This window comes from Danio rerio, chromosome 9 (genome assembly GCF_049306965.1).
Source record: "Danio rerio strain Tuebingen ecotype United States chromosome 9, GRCz12tu, whole genome shotgun sequence".
Lineage (NCBI taxonomy): Eukaryota > Metazoa > Chordata > Actinopteri > Cypriniformes > Danionidae > Danio > Danio rerio.
In genome coordinates this window covers 31,966,576-31,991,882 of record NC_133184.1, presented here as the reverse complement: position 1 = coordinate 31,991,882, position 25,307 = coordinate 31,966,576, and the positions used below count along the sequence as shown (strand labels likewise).

Here is a 25,307-nt window from a genome sequence, read left to right as displayed (position 1 = left end):
TGCCTAATGTTTTTGTCCAAACTGAAATTTTTACAATATGGACGAATAATCATGTGATAAAAGAGACTTTTAAAACATCATTCCACATGAAATAAACAAACCTGAATTCAAAAACTGACTATATTTATCAAACTCACCACATCTACTTTGAGCCTTTTATTTATCAAACACGCATAATAAAAAAATCCTGCTCCACACCCTCAAATATCAATTATCAAACAGGCCTTTATTACATTAATATTGCTTTGGTAGTAGACCGTCCACTCTGACATAAATAGAGACACCAGACAAATAAAATAGAGCATCATTAAAAAAGACAAACAACAGAGACTCACTCATGCATTCGGATGTAAAAATGTGTGTGTGTGTGTGTGTTTTCAATGTGTGCCAGGATATAGCAGCTCTTTCCAGACTCTCTTGTAGTTCGCTTAGCTTTATAGCCAGTACAGAAGGATGCGTGTAGTGTAAATGTCTACACCTAGCAGCTCTGTCCAGCCTCTTTCTGTAGCACGGCCTCTTCGGTGCGGAGGGGAATCGTGTCGATGGTGGTGAAGATCTCAGCTGCTGTGATGGGGAAAGTGTAGCGTTGCTTATCCACACCCTGTTTGTCCAGGAGCACCATGCTGAATGAGTTCTGGGACAACTGCAGTAGCAACCTGACATAAACAAAAACAAACAGGCAATCACTTTATAGTTAATACAAGGATAAATAGTATAATAGTCCTCAAAAAATGGTTTTGTATGTGGCTAGGTTTATATGTCATGGCTGTAATTTTAGTAGTTGGGGAGAAGAAATGGCAGTAACCTCATGGTTAAGTGCGGTTATGGGATCAGATTGATTTGCAGCTTGAGGTACTTTGACAATCCTATTTCAATATATCCCAATATACAGATGAAGTCAGAATAGTTAATAATTCTTATTAAAATAAAAAATAAAATAAAAATATAATTTTATAGTAAATTAATTAATCAATTAAAAATAATAATAAAAAATAAATAATAATTATAAATATATAAAAATTAAAAGTATTCTAATCAAGCACCAATTAACATTCCACAGTTTCGGACTTCCTAAGCTTCTTCAATATCTCAGTTTTTTACAAAGTTCAAAAACACCTCCCAGATATCACAAAATTCAGAGGACTTTTTCCTTATTATATATGTGAGCTTTTCAAGAGCCAAGCATGTTATAAGGTTTCTCAACCAAAGTCCAATGGAGGGGCGATTAACATTTTTCCAACATAAAGCAATACAGCGCCTTGCTTGTATTAAACATAAGTCAATCAATTTTCTTTCTTTAGTAGACAAAGCACAACTTCATACATATTCAGTATACATAATCCAGGGCATAAAGGAATTGGAATGGGAAAAAAAATTGTGAAATATATTGAGTCACCTCCACCCAAAATTTTTATACCTCCTCACACTCCCACACACAAAGAAAAATTGTACCTTATATCTTCATGCATTTAAAACACAGATCAGGGATATTAGGATTAGAATTTATTTAATCTTACAGGAGTTAATTTAAGTTCTCATTAACCAGTTATGTTGTAGCAATCTCAAACGGGAGGAAAATGTATTTTTTTGTGCATTCAAACAAATTATATTCCAGTCCTTTACTGGGATATCTATTTTTGTATCTTGGATCCATGCTAGTCTTTGATTTTCTGAGTTTTCTTTCTGATTTTCTCTTAATATGTTATATAATTGTGTAATTCTGGCTTTTATGGAACAGTCTTGTTCTGCAAGAGTTTCCTGAATTTTCTTTTTTAAATATTTTCCAAATTATGTTTAACAGAGCAAGGAAACTTTCACAGTTTCTCTAATAATATTTTGTCTTCTGAAGAAAGTCTTTGTTTTATTTAGGCAGCATTTTAAGGTCAAAATTATTAGCCCTTTTAAGCTTTTCCGATAGTCTACAGAACAAACTAATATCACACTCAAAGCAGCTTGATATGACTGCATATCATCACATGGGACACAAAGGCACTTGGCCTCGAGCCAACGCACGCTGCCCCATATATATATATAGTAAGTGATGTATATCAGAGCAGAGACATTTTCACAGTATTTTCTGTAATACTTTTTCTATTGCAGAAAGTCCTTTTTCTTTTAGTTTGGCTGTAATAAAAGCAGTTTTTAAATTAGAAAAACATTTTTAAGTTTAATATTATAAGCCTCTTTAGGAGTTTTTGTCTCAACGGCTGAAGAACTGTTGCATGATGACTTGCCTAATTACTGTAAGTTGCCTCATCATAAATATCATATAACAAATCCTATTAACAGAGGTTTTACAACTTTGATTGTTAATTTATAAATATAAAACAGAATAAAGCATAATATTTTCAAATACATTGAATAATTGTTAAATAAATGAAAACATTTAAGTGAATGTGAATTCTCCATAAAATAATATAAAAATATTTTAAAATTAGGGATGGCTGATATATTTAGATATGGATATTTTAGTTATGAAAGGAATCAGGCTTTTTAAAAAACACACTGCATGGATGAAAAAAATAAAACTGCTAAACATACAGGGCCGGTATATATGTACAAATACATTTGTTTGACTATATTTTACATTGATAATGGCGGGCTGTGATGTCAAGCAATTATAAACGATTATGTGAGTTCAAGAGGCTCAAGTGCGGTCAAAGATTCTGGCATTAAAATCTTTAATCATGTCATTCATACAGACACAACTAAACAGAATCGGGCGGCTCAGTAAATGTAGTGTGATAAAACTGATCACAGTTTTGAACTCACTGTATGTTCCGCACATTTTGCATTTGACACATACTAGAAAGTCCTGTGTTGAAACTGTGAATATGTACACCCTTAATGAATACTGTGTATGTTAACTACTGAAAGCTGTTGAAAAGATCTATATACAACACGGTTTTTAGGATGTTTGTGTAGAGCAATTGCTGTGATCAAGTGTGTGAAATGGAGTTGATGAAGCACCTGAGTTGTAGAGCGAGTCCTGGGGCGATGAGTCTGTGTCTGATGCGGCCGATCTGAGCAGGATAAACTCCAACCAGCTCAATCACTGTCACGTGCCTCAGGTCCAGACCACACTGCGCATGCTGAACAACACACAACACTACAGCTCACACACCAGATTTTAAAGGGTTAGGCTGATTTTTTTCATAGTATTCCCATAATATTTTTTTCTTCTAGAGATAGTCTTATTTGTTTTATTTCTGCTTGGATTTTTACCATTTTATGGTCAATATTATTAGCCCTCTTTAAGCTATATATATTTTTTAATTGTCTAGATAAAAACATCATAATACAATAACTTGCCTAACTTCCCTAATTAACCTAATTAAGCCTTTAAATCATACTGTCATTATTAGAAATGAGTTATTAAACTATTATGTTTAGAAATGTGTTGAAAAAATCTCATGTTAAACAGAAATTGAGGAATAAATATAATAATTCTGACTTCAACTGTATAGTTAAATCTTGCCATAAATTTTAATTCAAATAAAATCTAATTTGACAGTAAATATTAACCATGCATGATATATTATATGATATATATTAACTATTAAATGATTTAAAAAATATTAGTGTGTTAATGATTTAACAGCCCTTATATATAGGTATTTACAGGGGTGGATTTAAGCAATAATCGAGGTAAGTGGCCGCTTAGGGCCCCAGGAAATCTGAAGGCCCCCAATTAATATCTAGTAGTATAAATTTTAAACAATATATAATATATTGTATGGTGAGAGTCAAACAAATACAATTTTAGCATAATTAATTATTATCTAATAATTAATTATAATATAGTATTATTGTAATAATTTAATGTTATGTAATCATAATATCATTAAAAAATATTATAATTATTACATCTGTGCAAATGTGTCCACCACCTCCAATCATAGAGCAGTCCAGCATTCAAATTTATAAAAATAAAAATATAATATATAATATTTAATCACATTAATTACAGTGAGTTGCATTGATTCATTTTGCAGCTCTAGTGGATTGTAGTTTACTTCACTGAACTGTAAATGAAAATTTAAAAAAAGTAGAAAGGGGGCATTTTAGGACTGTTGGGCCCCATGGCTGGAATTCCTTAGAACCTACTAGAAATCACTAAATCTGCCCCTGGGTGTATATATACAGCTAAAGTCGGAATCATTCGCCCCCTTACATTTTTTTTTTCTCTTTTAAATATTATCCAAATGATGTTGGACAGAGCAAGGAAATTTTCACAGCATGTCTGATAATGTTTTTTTTTCTTTTGAAGAAAGTCTTATTTGTTTTATTTTGGCCAGAATAAAAGCAGTTTTAATTTTTTAAAAAACCTTTTAAGGTCAAAATTATTAGCCCCTTCAAGCTTTATATATTTTTTTTCGATAGTCTACAGAACAAACCATCGTTCTAAAATAACTTGCCTAAATAGCCTAACCTGGTTAGTTAACCTAATGAACCTAGTTAAGACTTTAAACGTCACTTTAATCTGTATAGAAGTGTCCTGAAAAATATCTAGTCAAATAATATTTACTGTCATCATGGCAAAGATAAAATAAATCCGTTATTAGAAATGAGTTATTAAAACTATTATGTTTAGAAATGTGTTGAAAAAAATCTTTTCTCCGTTATACAGAAATTGGGGGGAGGGGGGGTCGGGGGAAATAAACTGGGGGAGCTAATAATTCTAACTTTAACTGTATATATTTTTTATATAAATTGAAATGCTTTTGAAAGCAGTCTAGTCTGTTCACCAAGACTGCATTCACTGTTTTACTCTTTTTTTTCTTCTTTTTTTTCTTTCTTTTTTTTTTTTAAAGAGCAGAAAATGATTTTTACAATCCCAAACTTCTGAACAGTAGTGTAAATTACACTTAGGCCTTAACATACCTCTTTAACTACCAGATTCCTTAAATTATTTATCTGGTTGGGATGTTTGCTAACAATACACTGTCATCACTGCTTGATATTTGAAACTCCTTTTTATCCTCAAGCAAAGAATGAAAGAGAACTTTGCTCATGCTATATCAGTGTGTCTTTATTGTGAGGGTCATTGTAGAAGAAAGAAGCAGATATTGAGCATTTTTCTTAGCCAAAAACATAGATGGTGTAGTGCAAGTGAGTTCTTCTCAATAAGAGTTCAATCATTTTTTGCTTTGATGAGAAATTTGATCTATAAGTTTATCTGTTGATTGGAGAATTTTCAGAACAGCATTTTATGTTGTTGATAAGCCCTAAGCATACTGAGGTGCGTTATCAGTCACCTTTGATGATGTTTTGGCATAACTGTCTTTTTATATAGATATATATTGTGGCTTGTGTTGGTTTGCCTGTCTTTTGTAATATTGGACCTAGTCTGGATGAAAGAGAACGTGTTGCTCCTGTACCTGTAAATTAGTCATCTGGAACCTGTAGTAGTGATTGGCAGCCGAGGGGGCAGAGATTATCAAGAGACGGCGTTTCTCATAGAACTGGTCCAGTAATGCAGCTGCTGACCGCACTCCAACATTAATATTCATGGCTTTTAATAAAACAAAACATTAAGATGTTATTCGCCAGAGGGCAGGAGAGAAGATCATGAATTTTGCATGAATATGAGGCTTTATCTCGTATGAATAAGTGGATACTTCTGTTCTAAAAAGTTCTGTCATCATTTGTTCTTACATCCAATATTAAAGGGATTGTTCACCCAAAAATAAAAGTTCTGTAATCATTTACTCACTCTCAAGTGCTTCCTTTGTAAGTTTTTTTTTTCCTTATTGAACATTAAAGAATATGTTTTGAAGAATGTTGGAAACTGGTAGCTATTGATTTCTACAGTGGGGAGAAAATACTATGGAAGTCAATGGCTACCAGTTTCCAACATTTTGTGTTTGGAGCAAGCAAAGCTAGTTTAAAGAATGACACACTTTTCTCTTTTGGGTGAACTATCCCTTTAAATATTCTTCCAGAATAAGCATCATTCAGATTTAGAAATGCTATGCAATGTTACATATGAGGATGTATACTATACAGTGCAGGGCAAAGCTCTTGTTAGTTTATCTGTAGCTGTTTGTAAGGTGTTTTTCATACGAGTGCATGAAGTCTCCAGGCCGGACCACTCCATGTTAAACTGGCAGACTCTGGCAGCGCTGCCCTTCAGATCGTATCCTCCCAGACAGCGGAATTCACACGTGGCCCCGTAATTATCACCCGCACTGTCACACTTCATCCAGCCATTGTCAGGGACAGAGAGAGGGGTACAGCGACGCACTGCGACAAATACAAAACACACACTTATGACCTTACTCACCTTCATATTAAAAAGTGTGGATACTAAACAAACTACATTTTCAGTGATGTGATGTGGCATTAATGTAGCTGGTCTTCAATAGGGTTTTTTTTTTCCGAATGTGGTGTTCAGTTTACATGATACAATGCAATCTTTCTTAAATGACAAAATGGGTGTCAGAATGTAAGAATTAATTGTTTTGACATTTAAAGTGTGTTATACTGAACAACAGTAACACTTCTGGGAAACTGACAACATCTTTCCTCAGTCCTCCACTGACCAATAGGAGAACAGAGATTCACAATGACATCATGTTTGCTGTTACAGTTATAAAGTCATGTTTTTTTCAGGAAGCATTTTACAGCGTGATAGTGTTTCTTTTCCCTGACATGACAAAAATCTCATTATTCAACCGTGAATACTGTAAAAAATAATACTGTACAAAATAACGACTAGTTCAACCCAGAATAGCATGTTCATTTTTACAACTGGGAGCTGATTTTAGGTCAAATATTTTTTGTAAAAGTAATTAGTGAAGAAATTATTAAAGTAATACCCCACAGATATGGTATAAAGACATTTCAATAAAACAAATTATTTCGGTTATTACATAAATGCACCTCTTAATGTTTAAGGGCTCTATCTAGGCGCAAAGTCTAAAGCCTGGTTTATACTTTTGCATTGAGTGATTGGCATGACCCAAGGCACATGCAATGTGCAAAGTAGTGCATTTATACTTCTGCATGCTGTTGTGTTCCTTGGCAATAACACTTCCGAAATGCTAGCTGGCAGTCAGTGTTGCCAGATTAGACAGTTTCCCATCCAATTGGGCGGTTTTGAATTTGAATGTGCTGGAAAATTAGGGCGGTTCTGCAACGGCAAATGTTTTTTTCTGAACACTACTTTAATGTACAAGTGGGTCAAATTCGCTCATTTTGAGGTGGAAATCAGCGAACATGCAACAACTTTAATCATAAGGTTAACACAAAACAACAGTTTCCATCTAGATCTCCTTCACGGAACTCCACACTTTTGAACACTCATTCCATTTGCTCACGCAGCTCTTACCTCCGCCCACTCGTCAGTGCTACGAAGCCGACCAATCACAGAGCTTGCTCTATGTGTCGTTGCAACGTGTAGTTACATTTTTCGAGAGGTGTGGTTCGCCGACAGCCATGGCAAGCGCTATGCGACCACGCGAAGGCTGCGCCAGAGCATACGCGTGCGCTTGATGCAGAAGTATAAATCAGCCTTAAAGCGCATGGCGCAAAAGCATTAAGGGCGTGTACGAATCCACTTTTGCTATTATGGACCACAACACATGGTCTGCACATGCACATGGTCTGCTGAACCCAAGCTGAACACTTCACTAGCGAAAAAACTGTTAAACAGACTATCTGCAGCACAAGAATAAAGAACGAGCCTTCTCCATTTAGCCTCTTTACTTTCTTTTTCTCTCTTTTGTGGATAAGGAAACGGTGATCCATTAGCTTACATATTTAATTTCATTTGTTAAGCACAAAGATTTGTTTACAAACTATTTCTAAATTCAGTTCTAGTTTCCAGAAAAAGAATAAATGAACAATAATAACAAAGTGTGGTCAAAAAACTGACTTGTATCCAAACACATGTCCTATCTCCCATATGGTCCAAACAGTGACAGGTGGACAAACCTAAGCTTGTTTTTAAAAATATATATATAAATACGCATATAATAATAATAATAATAATAATAACATTAAACAATAAACTAAAAAAATTCCTCCATAGAAAAAGAAAGCATAAAGGCAGTGGTTTTTAAATTTATGTAAAGAATAATCATTTTGGTAATATTTTAATCCTTTAGTTTTTTTTTCATTTGTAAAGATATTTCTGTATCGCTGTACATCTTGTGTGTATTAAGCAATGTGTAAGTGTTTATAGCGCATAACTAACGTGCTCTGTGGTGGGTTTTAGAATTGCTTTTAGCTGGTCTATTGCTCAGTCTATTTTAGTTCCTCAAAGTAGCAACTCGCCAAAAATGCACCTTAACACACCTCGTTTTTTATACCAGCACACCCCACAAAGTGGCACAAATGGATTCACTATTTAAACATGCAAAAAAAGTGAAAATTAGGGTTGCGTTGATCTAAAAATAGCAACACATCGCGCAAACACATCTTGCGCCCTATTGCGCCAGGTGTATGATAATGCCTGTAATATAGTCAAACAAAAAAACATTATTTTAAATATAAACTATTATTTACAACATAAATTTTTTATATAAAAAAGCAGACAGCCTTGATGACTGTACTTTTAATACTTTCTTTCAAAAACATAAAAAATATCAACCAACAAGTGCTCAATTATTGTCTTAATTTTATGGACATCTTCTCTTAAAAACCTTTGGACCTAAAATCTCTCTTATTAGCCAAGTTTTATTGAAGCAATGATCTCCTTTTAACCAGGAATAACTTGTTAAAAAGGACTTACCTCTTACTCTGACATTAAATCTGCAGGTCGCCTTGTTCTCGGCACGGTCAAACACAGTGTATGATAATTTATGATTCCCTTCTGGGAAGTATGAGCCTGGAGGCTTTCCTTTCAGAATAACACTACAACAAAAAGAAGACATGTCTTTCTCAAATCAAGAATGTGAACTGTGATTTAAATATGGCATTAGCTTGGCTAATCTTGGCATTAGCTGTAAAACAGTATACATTTGCATCAAGAAATCTGACCTACATTTACTGTTGTTAAGACAGCATGACAGTGTTACTATCATAAATGGTTAGCATAAAACACTGACTCTGTTAGGATGCCATCTGCTGCATCTTTGCCCTCAGGTGTGTCCCATGTGACTTTGGCGGTGAGTTTCCCTGGTTCAGCGGTCTTCTCCTTTACATTAGGACACTTGATAACTGGAGGATCCACATCTGAGACAGAAAACACCTTTGGATGGTTTACCACCATGTCATAGCACTGAAACTGTAGAAAATCTTTGTGACATGCTCCCTGAAGCCCTGCCCACCGTTTGTATAAACCTCTCTGATGCACGCATTGAAGGCCTACCACATGGTTCACAGCTGCACCTTATCATTCTAATCATCAGTCCCTTTAAATAGTGTGGCTTCAGTGAAACAGTATGCGCCAGTCTTTCACTGCTCTGGACTCCTCATGTAGGGTTGTGGCTGCGTGTAAATGTGAGTTATGTTTTCTTGTAGTGTTTATTTATGAAGTATTGTTTATTGATTTATTTGTTTGATTTTTATGTATTTATGATTTAGAAACCAGTCTTATACCATGTGGTGAGTATGCACTGGCAATGGCAGTTAAAACTCAAAGAAATGGATCTTGCTTCAAGTGTTTTGACTGACACTCCACTGTGATACTCCCCCTGCGAGTCAGCATTACCTTTCTAATTTCTTAAAGAAATAGTTCTCATCAAAGTAGCAAGTGATTTTCTTTTATCATCCTATAGTTTCATTTGTTTTTTAGTATTACTGGACTTAGTGTGTTGATTGTTTAGTGCATCGGCTTAGTCCATCTGATACTCTCAACCGCAGCGTTCTTTTGTATAGACTCAAAATGATGCTGGCATTAGTGGAACTGGACTGGTATGGTTCAACTCATACTTATCTGACCTCTATTAATTTGTAGCATTAAATGAGAATGTATCATGTTTTTTTAATCAAAAGCTGGCTCAGTTCTAGGACTATTGCTTTTCATCCTCTATTCTCTACATTTGGTGAGAAATAATTTAGAAAAATGTACACAGATGATACTCAGCACTATATTTATTTAAGCCCCAGACAAAACAATTCAAGTATATTTGTGAAGTGCTTTTCACAATATTTGAGTTTCAAAGCAACTTTACAAATGGTGCATATTATTGCATTACAATCAAATTCTGAATGATTAAGGTTATTAGTTACCATCATTTTATTAGTTAGTAATAACTTTAGGTAATTAACTAGTAACTAACAGCTTTGAACAGTTTAAGTTTTTATATATAACATAGAGAACCTGCAGTTATATAATATATAGGTGATGTCTGTGTGTACATGCTTAAAAAATCAAATGACTTGAAATTTACGAAAAAAAAAACATCCAAATGAACTAAAAATGTCTGGTCATAATAAAACTTATAGCATGTATTTTGTTAAATCATCAGTCAAAAAATTGGGCGTAACTACACTTTTCCATCTTTAGCTTTGGCTTACCATTGCACACGCTGTTGCCGCCGCTCCATGTTCTGCTGCTTTGGCAGGTAGCACTGTGGTCTCCTGTGAGTGTGTATCCTGGTGAGCAGAAAAACTGGCAGCGCGAGTTGAAGTAGGAGCCGTCTGTACACTTGAAACCTCCATTAGCAGGCATGTTCAGTTTAGGACAGCGGACCTCTGTAAACAAAATGTTCTGCACTGGTCAAAACTGGTTTCCAATAGATACAAACTAAATTTATTCACGTGTCACACAGATCCTGATAGACATGAGGCTGGATAAGAGTCCAAGTTGACTTGAGATGTTTAAAGGTGAGGATTTAAACTGGAGATTTGAGTATTATTGATAAATTATTGATAAACAATTCTCAGAAATCAACACATTTATTAAAACTGACAAAGCAGTCAAACTTTCAGTATGTGGTTTAACAGATCAGTGGCTGCAATATAGCAATTAAAATAATCAATCTAATAAAAACTCATTTAAATTCTGAATTTCACTAATTATTAATATAAATTATGATAAAAATAGACTATAGATAAAATAATCTGCAATATACCAAAATGTATTTGGCAAGGATAAATTAAATAATTAAAAGTGAAAGTTTAGACAATAACAAAAAAATCTGTTTCACATAAATGTACTTATTTTGACCTTTCTATTTGACAAAAGAATCCTGATCAATGTATTGTTTTACATTAAATTATTAAGAAGCACTTTTTCAACACTGAAAATATCATTGACTACTAGCTTATTAGAATGATTGAAACAACATGATAGTAAGTTTTTGAACTGGAATAAAATACACCTTAAAGTTGAAGTCAGAATTATTAGCCCCCTGAATTATAAGCCTCTGTTTGTTTTTCTTCCCCAATTTAAAAGAGAGAACACATTTCCCATAGTTCATAGTTTTCATAGTTCATAGTTTTAATAACTGATTTCTAATAACGGATTTATTTTATCTTTGACATGATGCAGTAAATAATATTTGACTAAATGTTTTTCATGACACTTCTATACAGCTTAAAATGACATTTAAAGGGTTAACTAGGTTAATTAGGTTAACTAGGCAGGTTAGAGTAATTAGGCAAGTCATTGTATTACAGTGGTTTGTTTTGTAGACTATCGAAAAAAAATATGTAGCTTAAAGGGGCTAATAATTTTGACCTTAAAATGGCTTTAAAAAATTAAAAACTGCTTTTATTCTAAAACAAATAAGACTTTCTCCAGAAGAAAAAATATTATCAGACATACTGTGAAAATGTCCCTACTTTGTTAAACATAATTTGGGAAATATTTAAAAAAAGAAAAAAAAGTTAAAAGGGGGGCTAATAATTCTAATTTCAACTGTACATAAAACAGAACACTATAATATAATAAAATTAATATAATAAAATGTATAATATTTTTATATAATAAAATTATATATATATATATATATATATATATATATATATATATATATATATATATATATATATATATATATATATATATATATATATATATATATATATATATATATATATATAAATTTTATTATATATTTTACTCTGGCATATAATGTGAGATGCATACTAAATATTTATTATTCTTAATTTCAAATTAGACATTTAAGCATATGAAACATCTTCATTACACCTTTAAATGGCAGTATATGCCAAGACTATGAACAATTTGTGGTTATTAAATTATTAATAAATTATTATATTTTACTTTTCTAATTTTAAGTAATTATTATAAACAACTTAAAATAATACAAACTAGGTGAGCAAAAGATTTGCTTTGCAAAGCATTACAAGTCTCATGAACCTCACACTTTTAAAAGGTAGTGTCCTTAAACAAAAAAGTAAATATCTAATCATTAATAAATGACTGATTAATGCATTCAAATGATCACAATTAATTATAGAACTGTCTATGCACTCATCCTCTATTATTAAAGTCTGACCTCTGCAGGCGTAGTTTCCTGACCACTGTTTGCTGGCCATACAGACGATCTCACTACTGCCATGCAGCTCGTAGCCCGTCTTACAGCGGATCTTACACCGTGCTCCCAGAACATTCTTATAACGCTCTCCACGTGGCGTCTGGCAGCCGACGTGACCATGTTTGACTTTCACCGGGGCGCACCACGGCACACCTAGAAAAAGCCATACGGCATCACACAAAGGCACAAATAGACTACCAAAACACACCTAAAAACACTTACCTTACCAAACTGCCGTCATCCAAACAGACATGCATGAAGAAAACGAGAAAAGACAAAGTAGCCCAGCCACAGAAGTAGAAAGAAAAAGGCCTGAAGCCTATAAGGAGGCAGTCAGAGATGTAGTGTTTATGCGTTCTGACAGCAGTGCTCATGTGTTCAGATGTGTTCTACTGAGAGAAGATGGGTTTCTGTTCTGTGTAATGGCTTTTTTGGGATCAATGCTTGATATTTAATGCAGTATGTCCTTGCGTGTGTTTTCACCTGTGTATCGCACATCTTCATCATCAGTGTAAGGCCAGTAACCAGAGCCTGCAAAACAGTATAGGACAGCACAAGCAAGAAAGAGTTGGCATAAGCGCAGAATTTCAGATTCAGCTCTACTACAGTCATTTGTTTTCTGTGTGACTGTATTATTTAGATTAGTGTTTCTCAACCACCAGGTCTGCATGTTTCATGTCTCCCTAACCAAACACACCTGAATCAGATCATCAGCTCATTAGCAGAGACTGAAAGACCTGTAATGGGCGTGACAGACAAAGGAGACATTGAAAACATGTAGTGTTGGTGGGCCTTCAGGATGTGGTTGAGAAACACTGACTCAGAACAAAGCAAACCACAGGATTTTTTGTTGTTGTATCTTTTATCTTCAGCTTACTAGCCGTGGAAGCCTCTGAACAACAAAAGGTAATTATTGTGTACAATGGTCTAAAACAGGGGTCACCAATCTTGGTCCTGGAGGGCCGGTGTCCTTGCAGGGTTTAGCTCCAACTTGCCTCAACACACCTGCCTGGATGTTTCAAGTATACCAAGTAAGAGCTTCATTAGCTTGTTCAGGTGTGTTTGATTAGGGTTGGAGCAAAAATCTGCAGGACACCGGCCCTCCAGGAACAAGTTTGGTGACCACTGGTCTAAAATGTGGGGTCAGAAAGATTTTGTTGATTCTATAAAAGTGCGTGTGTGTGTATATGTGTGTGTGTGTGTGTGTGTGTGTGTGTGTGTATACACACACTTTTGATTCTGTAAGAAATTATAACAATAAAGGCATTATAATAAATGAAAGATTTCTATTTCAAATAAATTACTTTTTATTAAATAATCAAGCAAATAAAATATGTCATGGTTTCCATCAGTATAAATATACCTATATATAAATTATTAATTGTTTCTTAGTTGGGCACCAAATTATATTTGATCCTGGTAGACACTTATGATTTCTGTTTGGTTCCCATTTGGTTGTTTTTGGTAACCAAATAAGGAAATTCTTGGATTTTTATTTATTTATTTTTTGCAAGGGTAACTACAGAGAGAATGCTTCAAGAAAGTTCAAATAATCTAAAGGGAACATTCTATTTACATAAAGAAAATGTCCTGGCCAGCCAACAGAGAATGTTTTGGAAGCCAAAAATTGTTAGCTGGAATCAAATGACCCTTTCAAAATGAAAATCAAGCTGTTTTGGTTATTAAACCATGGCCACCACAAATGAACCATGTCTTTACTCCAGAAAGCATAGTTTAAGCTAATCATTTGTAGTGAAACTGTGGTTAAATTAATTATTATTTGACAAAAGAAAAGGTTTACTAAACTTTTACTATAATGGAACCATGTTGACTCAAGCAATGACTGCAGGTGGATAGATGAATAAATTACATTTTCAAATAAAAAAAGAACTGTTTTACAATACTACTGTTTTTTTCTTTTCTTTCAGTAATATTAAGCAAGGGTGACACGGTGGCTCAGTGGTTAGCACTGTCGGCTCACAGCAAGAAGATTTCCCCAACAAGTCCAAAGACATGCAGAATAAGTTAAAGTGGTCGTAGTGTTAGTGAATGAGTGTTTCCCAGTGATAGGTTGCAGCTGGAAGGGCATCCGCTGTGTAAAACATATGCTGGATAAGTTGGTGGTTCATTCTGCTGTGGCACTGATGAATAAAGGGACTAAGCTGAAGGAAAATGAATTAAGGAATATTGAGGATTGCTAACTTATGTTTATTTAATTTCTTACAGATCCCAAACGAATGGTAGTGTATATATGTAACCTGCCTACAATTACATCTTTATTTTTTACGGTGAGGTGAAAACAGGCTTACACAGCAAGCAGCTGACGGGTTTGTTGTATTTATTGACATGACCTAAAATGCAACAATGACCCCTGCCGGTAAAGAAATGAATTACAGTGAGTCATGAGGCGGGCAGTGAAAATGGCAGCCACATAAAATAAATAACATTTAAACGCTATATTAGGTTAACATGCTCTTCAGGAAATAGAACTAGATGGAATGGACTGGCATGGCTTTATTCAATGGTAGTTTCTTATTTTGTTGTTGCTTATTTTATTCTGAATGTCATGACAGACGCTCCTTTACAAGTCAACGTGTAATTTCATCTTCCATCATCAACCATGCCATAGGAAAAACATTACTGTTCTCCAACAGAAACAGGGTTTCAGTTCTCTATTCCATCTAATTTGGTGACTTATACTTACTGTACTTTAAAAGCAAGTCATCCATACTCCAAAGAAAATTAAAACAAGACCTGCTTCAAAAAGTCATGGAAAACTCCATCACTAACAAATCACACTCTGTGGGATCAAAAAAAAGGAAACCTGCATTCAGTGCATATAAATTGATGCTGATTTGCTATTTTATTTCCTTCTAGTTCTGTTTTTTTCCCTCTAGTGTGTGTGTAAAGTGTGTGGATGGCAGATCACACAGCAAGTTAGATCAAAGCTCCCTCTGATGCAAGAACAAGAACTCAAGCTCGAGCAGCACACACTCACATACAGAGAGAGAGAGAGAGAGAGAGAGAGAGAGAGAGAGAGAGAGAGAGAGAGAGAGAGAGAAAGAGAGAGAGAGCCAATGCAGAGCTAGAAGCAAATCATGACAGCACCACAGTTTCCAACTTCTATCATGGAAAACACTCCACAGGGATTGTGTGTGTGTGTGTGTGTGTGTGTGTGTGTGTGTGTGTTTGTGTGTGTGTGTGTGTGTGTGTGTGTGTGTGTGTGTGTGTGTGTGTGTGTGTGTGTGTGTGTGTGTGTGTGTGTGTGTATGTTTGCTCCATTTGGCAGATGAGTTTTCCTGTTACATTTTGTTAAGCTCAGCAGAACGTTGTGTAACTCAGAGTAGGCTACTCACTGACTTGGCTGAGTTGAGCTCTCTCTCTCTCTCTCTCTCTCTCTCTCTCTCTCTCTCTCTCTCACACACACACACACACGCATGGACAAATATATACTTTAAATGAAGGGAGTTTCCATTTACAGAAAACATTATGTCAACTAAACCCTGGTTTTTGAAGTAGCCTTCTTTCTGTTTTATCCCAGTTCCGGTTTTTACAGCAGATTTCACAAGTTCAGCAATGTTTAACTTAAAATCTGCTCACTCTTTAATGGACGTTCTGCAGTCATTAGTCATTAGTGAACAAGATCCCTCAGGCTCCCCATGTTCAGTCAGTGTCTGCTATAGTTTCAACCTCGCTGATTCATAGAGGTTAGTTTACCTTATTCTACAGTGTAGTCTACAGTGTAGTCGATGAAGTACAGACAATATTGTTTATATGTCCATCTATCACACAATTAGCAAAGAAACATCCAGAATACATTAGCATCAGCATGTTACCATTAAAAACTCTGTAATGTTCTAGAAACTTTTTGGATGACTTAAGTAGCCTGTGCAACCACTTCTGTAAATTTCCATTGGCAATGTCCTGATGACCCCCAAAGCATTTTAAAATGATAGTTCACTCGAAAATGAAGATTACCAAATCATTTACTCTACATTGTGTGGTTTTAATCCTTTATGATTTATTTATGTTGAACACAAAAGAAGTCACTTTGAAGAATGCCGGTTGCTTACTTCCACTGAAGGAAAAAACAAATATGGAAGTCAATGGTTACAGGTTTCAGCTTTCTTCCAAACATGTGTTGAACAGAAAAAAAAACAACTCAAATAAGTTTTAAACAAGTGAAGTGTGATTAAATGATGACAGAATTTTCATTTTTGTGTGAACTGTGCCTTTAAGTACTGTGAAAAAATCAAGAAAAAGACAGCAACAATAGTATATGGTTTTCAAACAGGGCACTATGATATCTTTTGTAAGCTGTTTAGACAGAACTGTGTGTAGGTACAGTATAGTGTCCTCAGTCATATTGGGGTGATATAAAGACAATAAGTCTCTTATTTTACATTTCCTGACATTAAAATACGATCCAAATCCCTCCCATTTTTAGGCCCACCGCAACGTGATGTAGTAAAATGCGGTTTCCTCACCACTGAATTGTTTGACAGCCGTGCATTTACTTGTCTACGTAGTAACTCGTATACAACAAGACAGGACGTGTGCAAAGCAACTGGGATTAAATGATCTGTTCAGCTCTCTGTGATCATCAGTCATCATCAAATGAGATCAAGAATAATAAGTTACTACTACTAATAAATTACTAATATTAATGAATTACAGCGATTTTTACAGTCTTTACAGCCGTGTGTCAGTACAATTATAAAAGAAGACGCTTTAATCTCGGTTTGTGGACATTAAATCAGGTTTATTTTGTACATTAACATACCAGATATACATACAGCATTGGATATTAACATGTATCTTGTCACATTTGCCGTGCAAAGACAGTGTAAAGTTAAATAAATAAATATTTTTATTTACATAATTTGAGTTCCAAAACTGCACAGATGTTAAAATATATAATAATGATATAATAATGAAATAATGACTGAAATGAGAAACCCTAAACTGTTCACAGTGTACAGTCTCGATCGCCATATTTGTGAAATTCAGTACATGGCGATAATGCTTCTAAGCAATTAATCGTCATTAAAAAAAAGAATAAGACTGATCCATCGTTAACGGTAAAGTCTAGATCAGATACGCGGCCAGCCGGAAGTGCAATATGCACATTAATATAGCAGCTTTTTTCATGACACTGTATAACAATAATTAATATTTTTACAGTACTGTAATCGTTGGCGTGACGTTAATAAAATACAATAAATGGGAAATTTAATAAATTATATCAATAATTCTTGTTAACTTCCAGCCGCAACCATATCCAATCTAGCAACAGTCATTAACCGTATATGGTTTGCCTAGATCAGAGGTTCTCAAACTTTTCAGCCGAGGACCCCAAAAATAAAAACTCCAGTGACTTGCGACCCCCACTATGCTCGGAGGTGGTTTATAAGAACGTGTGTGCTAGACTGTGTGTGTGCCTGAAACATGTGTGGGTCTGCGGGTCTGCAGCTGGATACATCTCGGTGGTGGGCAGGAAGAACCAGCATTAAAGGCACAGGCGCATTCTGAAAAGTATAATAAATAATGTGATGGGTGTTTTGAGATGAAACTTTTCACACATTCTGGAGACACAAAACACTTATCTTAAATCTTGAAAAAGGGGTAAAATAGGTGGCCTTTAAGACAATAAATATTATTTAATTTATAAAAAAATACAAATACAAAAATAAATATTTTAATAGTCATTTAATATGTAACATGAAAATTTTAAATAAATTGAACAAAATGCCTAAAATCCACGAATCACCCACTTTCAAATAATTCTAAAGACTGTCCAAGCATTTAGACGTAAGACCTAAACACTGTAAATGCTTTCAAATCTTGTTTCAAACTGCCCAAATATTCAAACCACACACCCTAAATTGCCTTTAGGCTTTTTGATCTCCTTTTTTATTCACATTTCAGACAAGACTGTCAAAACAACTTTCCTTTCCTAAGAATCAAATGTCTCCTAATAACAATAAGCAACAACAACAGTGTCAGATTCTCAAATGATGTTTTTTTTTCTCTCCGATATGAAATATTCAAGAGCTCTGTAAATCACTGCGAGCTATTGATTCACATTAGACAAAACGATTAGCTCAGACTGTCTCATTAACTTCAGTTTGAACGTTTTTACAACTGCATAAACACACCGCCGTTCAATAATACTAGTTTAAGCCAGGACAGTGTTATATGGAGATTCTGTGTATGTAATCTTGTTCATGTTTTAGCCAGCACGAGTCTGTGTTTATGGTCCCAAGATCATAAAAAATACACAAACACAAACAGCCACCCAGTCTTTGTGAATAAACAACGTACAGCATTTCAGTTAATTCCTCTACATGCATCATTTCTTTTACCGCCGTTTACTTTACAAACTTGTGAGTCTGATGGTCTGTTGTACTTGTAAATTGAACCTCTTGTGCTTTTGCAAACTCAAGTCTGGACCACAACCACAACCTAAAAGCCACTGACATGAGCCACAACCTCACACAGTCAACACTTTACTCAATTTCCAGTCGTGATCTCACTCAAACAGTGCTTGAAATAGAGATGATCGTAATTTAGAGCAATTAGTTCTACAACCACAACACATGCATATCCTCAGCTTCTTGAATTGTGTTTCTAGCAGGAAAATCCCATGTCTAAGCGAGTCCGAGCAAGACTGTGCTTTTTTTAATTAATGCTCTAAACAAAAAAAAAAACCTTGGACCAGGAAACTATGAAGGATTGAAGGGATGATGGTGCGTGAGGTGAATATATAAGCAAGTTTGAGCCATTTCTGCAGCAATATACAAACAATATTTCTGTCATGACAACTCTTGGAGAGATTTAGTATGGTGATGAATATGCATATGGAAATGATTTCGTTTTTGGTCTTGGTGGTATAAATCTGCTGCACTGCTGCTGCTTTGATTATTAGTATGCAATGTTGAGTTTACATTATAATTCATCATTTGCATGTGTTTTTAAGGCGCATGGAGCTAATAATATGACAAAACAATCTGAGTTTGAATTGTGTTAATTTGAATTATTGGCGAGTGTAATTTAATAAATCTGAATTTTTATATGCCAATGAAATTTCTAAATTCAAATTTCATTGTCTACTCTTCCCTGTTGATGACCCCTGACCTAAATTCTGCTGAATCTGAATTTCACATTTTCTGGTTTTGAATTTTAGATTATTGAATTTGATGTTCTGAATTTTTTTATCTTGAAAATTTGAAACTATATTTTTAAAAACTGCATATCTGCAGTCTATGAATTCAGAAAACAAAAAAATCTGCACTTTGAAAATACATCTATACAAATTTAGTCTTACATTTCAAATGTTCAATAATCAAGTTATAAAATTCAAATTCAAATTAAGAAATTGAAATTCAAAAAATGTTTAATGACATATACATTTATTTATTAAATTTTATTATTTATCAGATTTATTAAATTACAATAGTTAATCTTGATCTTGATTTTAAGCAAAAAAAAAAATAAATAAATAAATAAAAAATAAATAAATCATGATTCTCATTTTGGCCAGAATCCTGCAGCCCTACTGCCAGTATATTTCCAAACATGCTGTCTGAGAATTAATCACACTGCTGCTGTAAACCTATACTTGACTCCCCGTATAGCAGATCTATACATAGGTGGAGCTGGGGTGGAGGAAGGTCTCTGAAAAAGCGCATATGATTGCAAATGAAAATGACAATGAGGTATACAAGTGTTGAGGAGCAATCTTATAGGCTGCTGACATGACAGCAACTAACCTTGTAGTTGAAAGCAGATTGCATAGGACTTATCAATCTTGTACTGCATAGGACTTGTATGGCCACAGCCATATCACCCTACAGCTCAAGAGTGGTTACTCACTGAAGCTACGCAGGGCTGAGCTTGCTCAATACCTAGAAGGGAGACCACATGGGGAAACTCGGTTGCTGTTGGTTAGTGTTTGTTAGTGAGGCCAGCAGGGGGCACTCAACCCTCTGTCTGTATGAGTCCTAATGCCCCAGTGAAGGGGACACCATATTGTCAGTGAGCACCGTCATTCGGATGAGACGTTAAATCAAGGTCCTGACTCTCTGTGTTCATTAAAAATCCCATGGCACTTCTCATAAAGAGTAAGGGTGTCACCCCGGTGTCCTGGCCAAATTCCCTTACCCATTATGGGCTCCCAATCATCCCCATCCACCAAACTGGCTCTATCACTGTCTCTCCACTCCACCTATAGCTGTGGCTGTGCCCTGTGGCTGCTGTCACATCATCCAAGTGAATGCTGCACACTGGTGGTAGTGTGGAGAGACCTCCCTCTCATGATTGTGAAGTGCTTTGGGTGTATGGCCATACATGATAAATGCGCTATATAAATACACGTTACTTACTTACTAATCAGTCTGCATTCCCAATAGCGTTTCATAACAGAACTTTGTGTTACTTTGTACACTATACTCTCTCTAGAAGCAAAATGTACATTTAATTTTACTAATAAACAATAAAAATCAGCAAATTAGCTCAGTATTAACAATGATTCAAGCATACATCTTAAAAAGGAAATGCTACGTTTCGCTCACACATTTATTTTATTAATTTTGTTCAACCATTTTGTTTTGGGTGCCTGAAAAATAGCTTTTAACACAAGGTGTAGAAAATTAGATTTTATTTCTTTAGGTGAATTTAAATGTTCAGTCTATAGCCCTGTGCGAATAACTGATTACGAATTAAGGACAGGCTAAAGACCACATTTGCACTGCTTCAAAGTAACATCACCAACTACTGGCCTGACATAAATAATGCAGCATTTTTAGCTGATTTTGCTAATCTGTGTGAATGAAGATGATTTTAATTATGTTCTTATCTGTACACAAAGGTTTATAAAATGCAAAGGAAAAACAATCTACACTGTTGTCATGAAACATAGCATTAGTCTTGTCATGGAAAAAGTGAGCACACCCTCTCTTTGGACATAAAACAGTTATTTGTTAGTTTTCAGATCTCTAATTATAGCATGATGAAAATTAAAGTTAATTTTGACAGAGTTAAAGAACCCCCTTAAGAGCTAGTTATGAGGCAGCGTGCTATAGCCTGAGGGACACTGACTAGCACAACACCAGAATATTAATTCACAGCTTGTCATGATTTATTACTAGCTTGTGCATGTTTTGCATGTAGAATTTCTTATGTAAATCCAGAGTCATTGCATCACATTCTATGATTACTATTTTTTTATTATGTTGAGTTAAGCTATTTATTTTTAAATAAATATATATATTTTAAAACTTCAGATTTGATTTTTTTTACTCCAAATGACGTACTAAAGACTAAACACTGGCCTTATACAGTCCTTTATTGACTATAATTTGTGTTATTATTACATACAAACATTTTATTGTAGTAATCTTAGAGGATAATTAATTGTTTACAGTTATTTATTATTAAAAATGAAAATTGTATAAATGAGAGGATAATAAACTGTTTGTTTAAAAAAAACATGCAATATTAAAAATGGTTTCTTAAAAAATATTTTTTTACAAAAAGTAAAAAAAAAATCTAAATTATGAGAAATTATAAATATGACTGTGTAAGCAACTAAGGAAATAATAATAATAAAAAAATCTATTTAATGAATAGTCCAAAAAGAGATATTGGGACTTAAAGCTACATTTCACCTCCAAAAAAATATTTCCTCATCATTTACTCACACTAAAGTGATTCTAAACTTTTATGAGTTTCCTTCTTCTGTTGAGCACAAAAGAAGATCTTTTGAAGTGTGTTGGAAAACAGCAGCCATTAACATCCATACACTGTAGGAACAAAACATACTCTGGAAGTCAATGACTGCTGCTTTCAAACATTTTTCAAAATATCTTCCTTTGTGTTCAACAGAAGAAACAAGGCTCCAGTAAAAGTGTGCTGACTCTGCAAACACACTAGCAGTGCTGAACATTTACAGAAAACTTAACATTATTTATCTGCCACTATAATCACTGATACTTTGAAGACGAATCATTCTAGAGATGCATCAAAATGACCAGTATCCTATACTGAGCAAATCGATCGGGTCCTCAGTGTCCTACTGGTGACAAACCATCAGTGAGTTTTCATATGAAAGACTTCAGTGTCTTTTCACTGGATTTAGGGAACTTCTCCCCTTCTTTCCTTCTTTCCCCCCAAACAGCCCCAAAACCGTCCACGTAAACACTTCGAGCTCTGCTGAAATATATACCGTGCCTCACACAACACAGCCAGCAAAACAAGGGTAAACACTTCAATGCACAAATACTTAATTATCTCTGTTTTGTGTACAACTTTGTATTAGTTTATAAAATTATCCTCAACTTTTTTGGCTGATCAAAACTCACAACGCGAAGCTCAATCTCAATATGGTCCGTTTGGATGGACCTCTTACCGTCATACGCGAAGCTCCCGGACAGCTGAATTCCCACTATCATGTACACACACATCCAGGTGTCCATCTTTAGGAAGTCCAGGAGCTGCTGGAAGACCTCGGGTAACTCACTTGCATTCCTACAACAGAAGCAAAGCAATGCCTTATCCCGATCCCGCCTCCTCTCCAGAAATACGAGAACTTTTCATTCAGCGCGAGCGCCCGCACTGAGCGGTGTGTGGAATGCTGGAAATACGGGTGGCATTATTAGAGTCTAATAAAAGCGTTATAATGACTTCTTTGGCTATTTTTTAAATTATTTATTATTTATAAAAATAAATAACAAAACGTTAAAATATGAATAGATAGATAGATGAATTTTGGTCCATTCCTCCAGACAGAATTGGTGTAACTGAGTCAGATTTGTTGGCTGTCTTGCTCGCACAAGCATTTTCTACTCTGCCCACAAATTTTCTATAGGATTGAGATCAAGGCTTTGTGATGGCCACTCCAAAACTCTATTTACTCTGTTGTCCTTAAAGCACATTTGAAATAATTTGGCAGTATGCTTGGGGTCATGGTCCGTTTGGAAGACCCAATTGTGGTTTTGATTTCCGGGCTGATATCTGGAGATGATGCTTCAGTATTTCTACATGATGTTCTTTCTTTCTGATGCCGTGTGTGCTGTGAAGTGGACCAGTCCCTCCTGCAGCAAAACAGCCCCCCTTGACACCATCGTCTGAACTTTTTCAGAGGCATAATAATCTTATTGTATGTAAAACTTGACTTTCAAGAAAAGTTCTAACAATTTCTCAAAACATGTCTTTCTCATTATTCTGCTATTAAGCATAACAGAAACAAATTTGACAATCATAACTTACCTAAAAGAGAAAAAGATTAGTCACATTAACATCTGACTTTATAAAAAAGGTTTCAACTGTAGATAGATAGATAGATAGATAGATAGATAGATAGATAGATAGATAGATAGATAGATAGATAGATAGATAGATAGAAAGTTTGAAATCATATAACAATAATAAAACAATTGTTCATCAGTCGGGCTACTTGAGCAAGCGAACATTTTATTTTTAAGTTCTTCACTAGAGCAATCACACACTGGTTCTCATTTTCTCTTTTCTTCATCAAAACCTCTTGAGAGCAAAATCTCATTAACTGCACAGTCAAACCATGGTATGTAGGTGCGTGACTGCCTGTGTTCTTGCACTTTTAATTTGCAGTTATCATTTACAGTACATTCTGGTATGCTCTAATCACAGAGCAGCTCTCGGAAAAGGAATGTCAATAGAGAAGTAACATGAACAATTTGACTAGAGTTGTGTGATTTATTTCACTTAGTGTACATGGAAATACATTCTTTTTACACTAACATATACATATTGTGGATATAAACACAATGATGATATTTAATAATATAGAATCATTTTAGTCAAGGCACTTAATATTCAAGAACCATCTTATAGAATGAGAAGCAACCAGATCTTCTTATAGATTTTCTGCAAGGTTTTAAATACCACAGTACAGATAAATGGAGGTGTTTTTCCCAAATGAAAGATTTAGAAATGCCTGAAGTGGGTAAATAATCCCAGTCTTACTTCATGCACAAACTTTCATCTGTAGTTTCTTTAACAGCTATACATCGCCCCTAAACACTAGTTATAGGCGGCATGAAAGAGTTTGGCTTGTTTTTAAAATGCTGTAGAACAAACGATTTTGTAAGCACCTCCATTGGACGACTCATTCTCGAACTGATATGACAAATCCAACACAATTGGTACTATTTACTGAAGTGCTAAGCAAACCTAAAAAGCTGAAATCAGATATAGTAAGGGCATTTCCTGTTTAACACATACTGTAAGCTGTAGACCAATCACTGCCAACTGACCAATCAGAGCAGAGAAGGATTGTAGGCAGGAAGGGTTTTAGTGTTTAGTGAGGGTATTTGAACTGCTTCAGAATAACCCGAATCCACTGTTCAGAAACAAAACTAGGAGCATTGCAATTTATCAAGGGTATCAGCATTTCTAAAGTCTATCCATACTTAATGGTTCACATTTTGATAAACTAATTTTTAGGGTAGGGACACCAAACTGACAACAAACAACTAGCTCTGAGGAAAGCAGACTGTTGCTTGCGTGACTTCGCATTGCCTTAAAGCGGACTTTTTGTGCAAAAATCTCTTTTATAAGGGGTTTAAACAAACTTGTGTGGCAAAAGTGTGTCGATATAGCCAGCCTCTAATGGTAAAAACTAATGAGTATTTTTTATAATCACTTTATAAAAGGAGTGTGCAAAAACACTTTGATTGAGACACTCCCTTTGTACGTGTCATTAGAGGGGGAAACTCCCACCCATTAGTGACAATCTCTCCCTCATTAGCACAGACAGCCCTGAGTGTGAAGCAGCCGTCTGCCATTAGAGTTTTCAAACCAAACCTGTCATAT

At 34.8% G+C, this 25,307-nt stretch overlaps 1 protein-coding gene across 3 annotated transcripts; it reads right to left on the bottom strand.

Annotated features, from left to right (window-relative positions):
- Positions 1-145: 145 nt before the first annotated feature.
- srpx (sushi-repeat containing protein X-linked) lies at positions 146-22,972 on the bottom strand. Of its 3 annotated transcripts, none has more exons than XM_073911841.1 (10): positions 22,864-22,972; positions 12,678-12,986; positions 12,417-12,608; positions 10,468-10,644; positions 9,054-9,180; positions 8,738-8,859; positions 6,067-6,246; positions 5,382-5,515; positions 2,971-3,092; positions 146-656 (listed from the first exon to the last, which is right to left on the bottom strand). In XM_073911841.1, exons 3-10 carry the CDS (start codon positions 12,454-12,456, stop codon positions 479-481), a joined length of 1,080 nt encoding a protein of 359 aa, XP_073767942.1. In that variant the 5' UTR covers positions 12,457-12,608; positions 12,678-12,986; positions 22,864-22,972; the 3' UTR covers positions 146-478. The 3 variants fall into 3 exon arrangements, with proteins under 3 accessions (XP_073767942.1, XP_005167753.1, NP_001014348.1); NM_001014326.2 differs by having other exon boundaries at positions 211-656; positions 12,939-12,986; positions 22,864-22,943; XM_005167696.6 differs by lacking the exon at positions 12,678-12,986.
- Positions 22,973-25,307: the final 2,335 nt, after the last annotated feature.

Coding starts and splice junctions, on each gene's coding strand:
- srpx (NM_001014326.2), bottom strand. CDS start 22,930: ATGGACACCTGGATGTGTGTGTACATGATAGTGGGAATTCAGCTGTCC. Junction 9,181..10,467: donor CGGCAACAGCGTGTGCAATG/GTAAGCCAAAGC, acceptor TTTCTGTCTCAG/ATGTGGATCCTCCAGTTATC. Junction 657..2,970: donor GGACTCGCTCTACAACTCAG/GTGCTTCATCAA, acceptor TGTTTATGTCAG/GTTGCTACTGCAGTTGTCCC.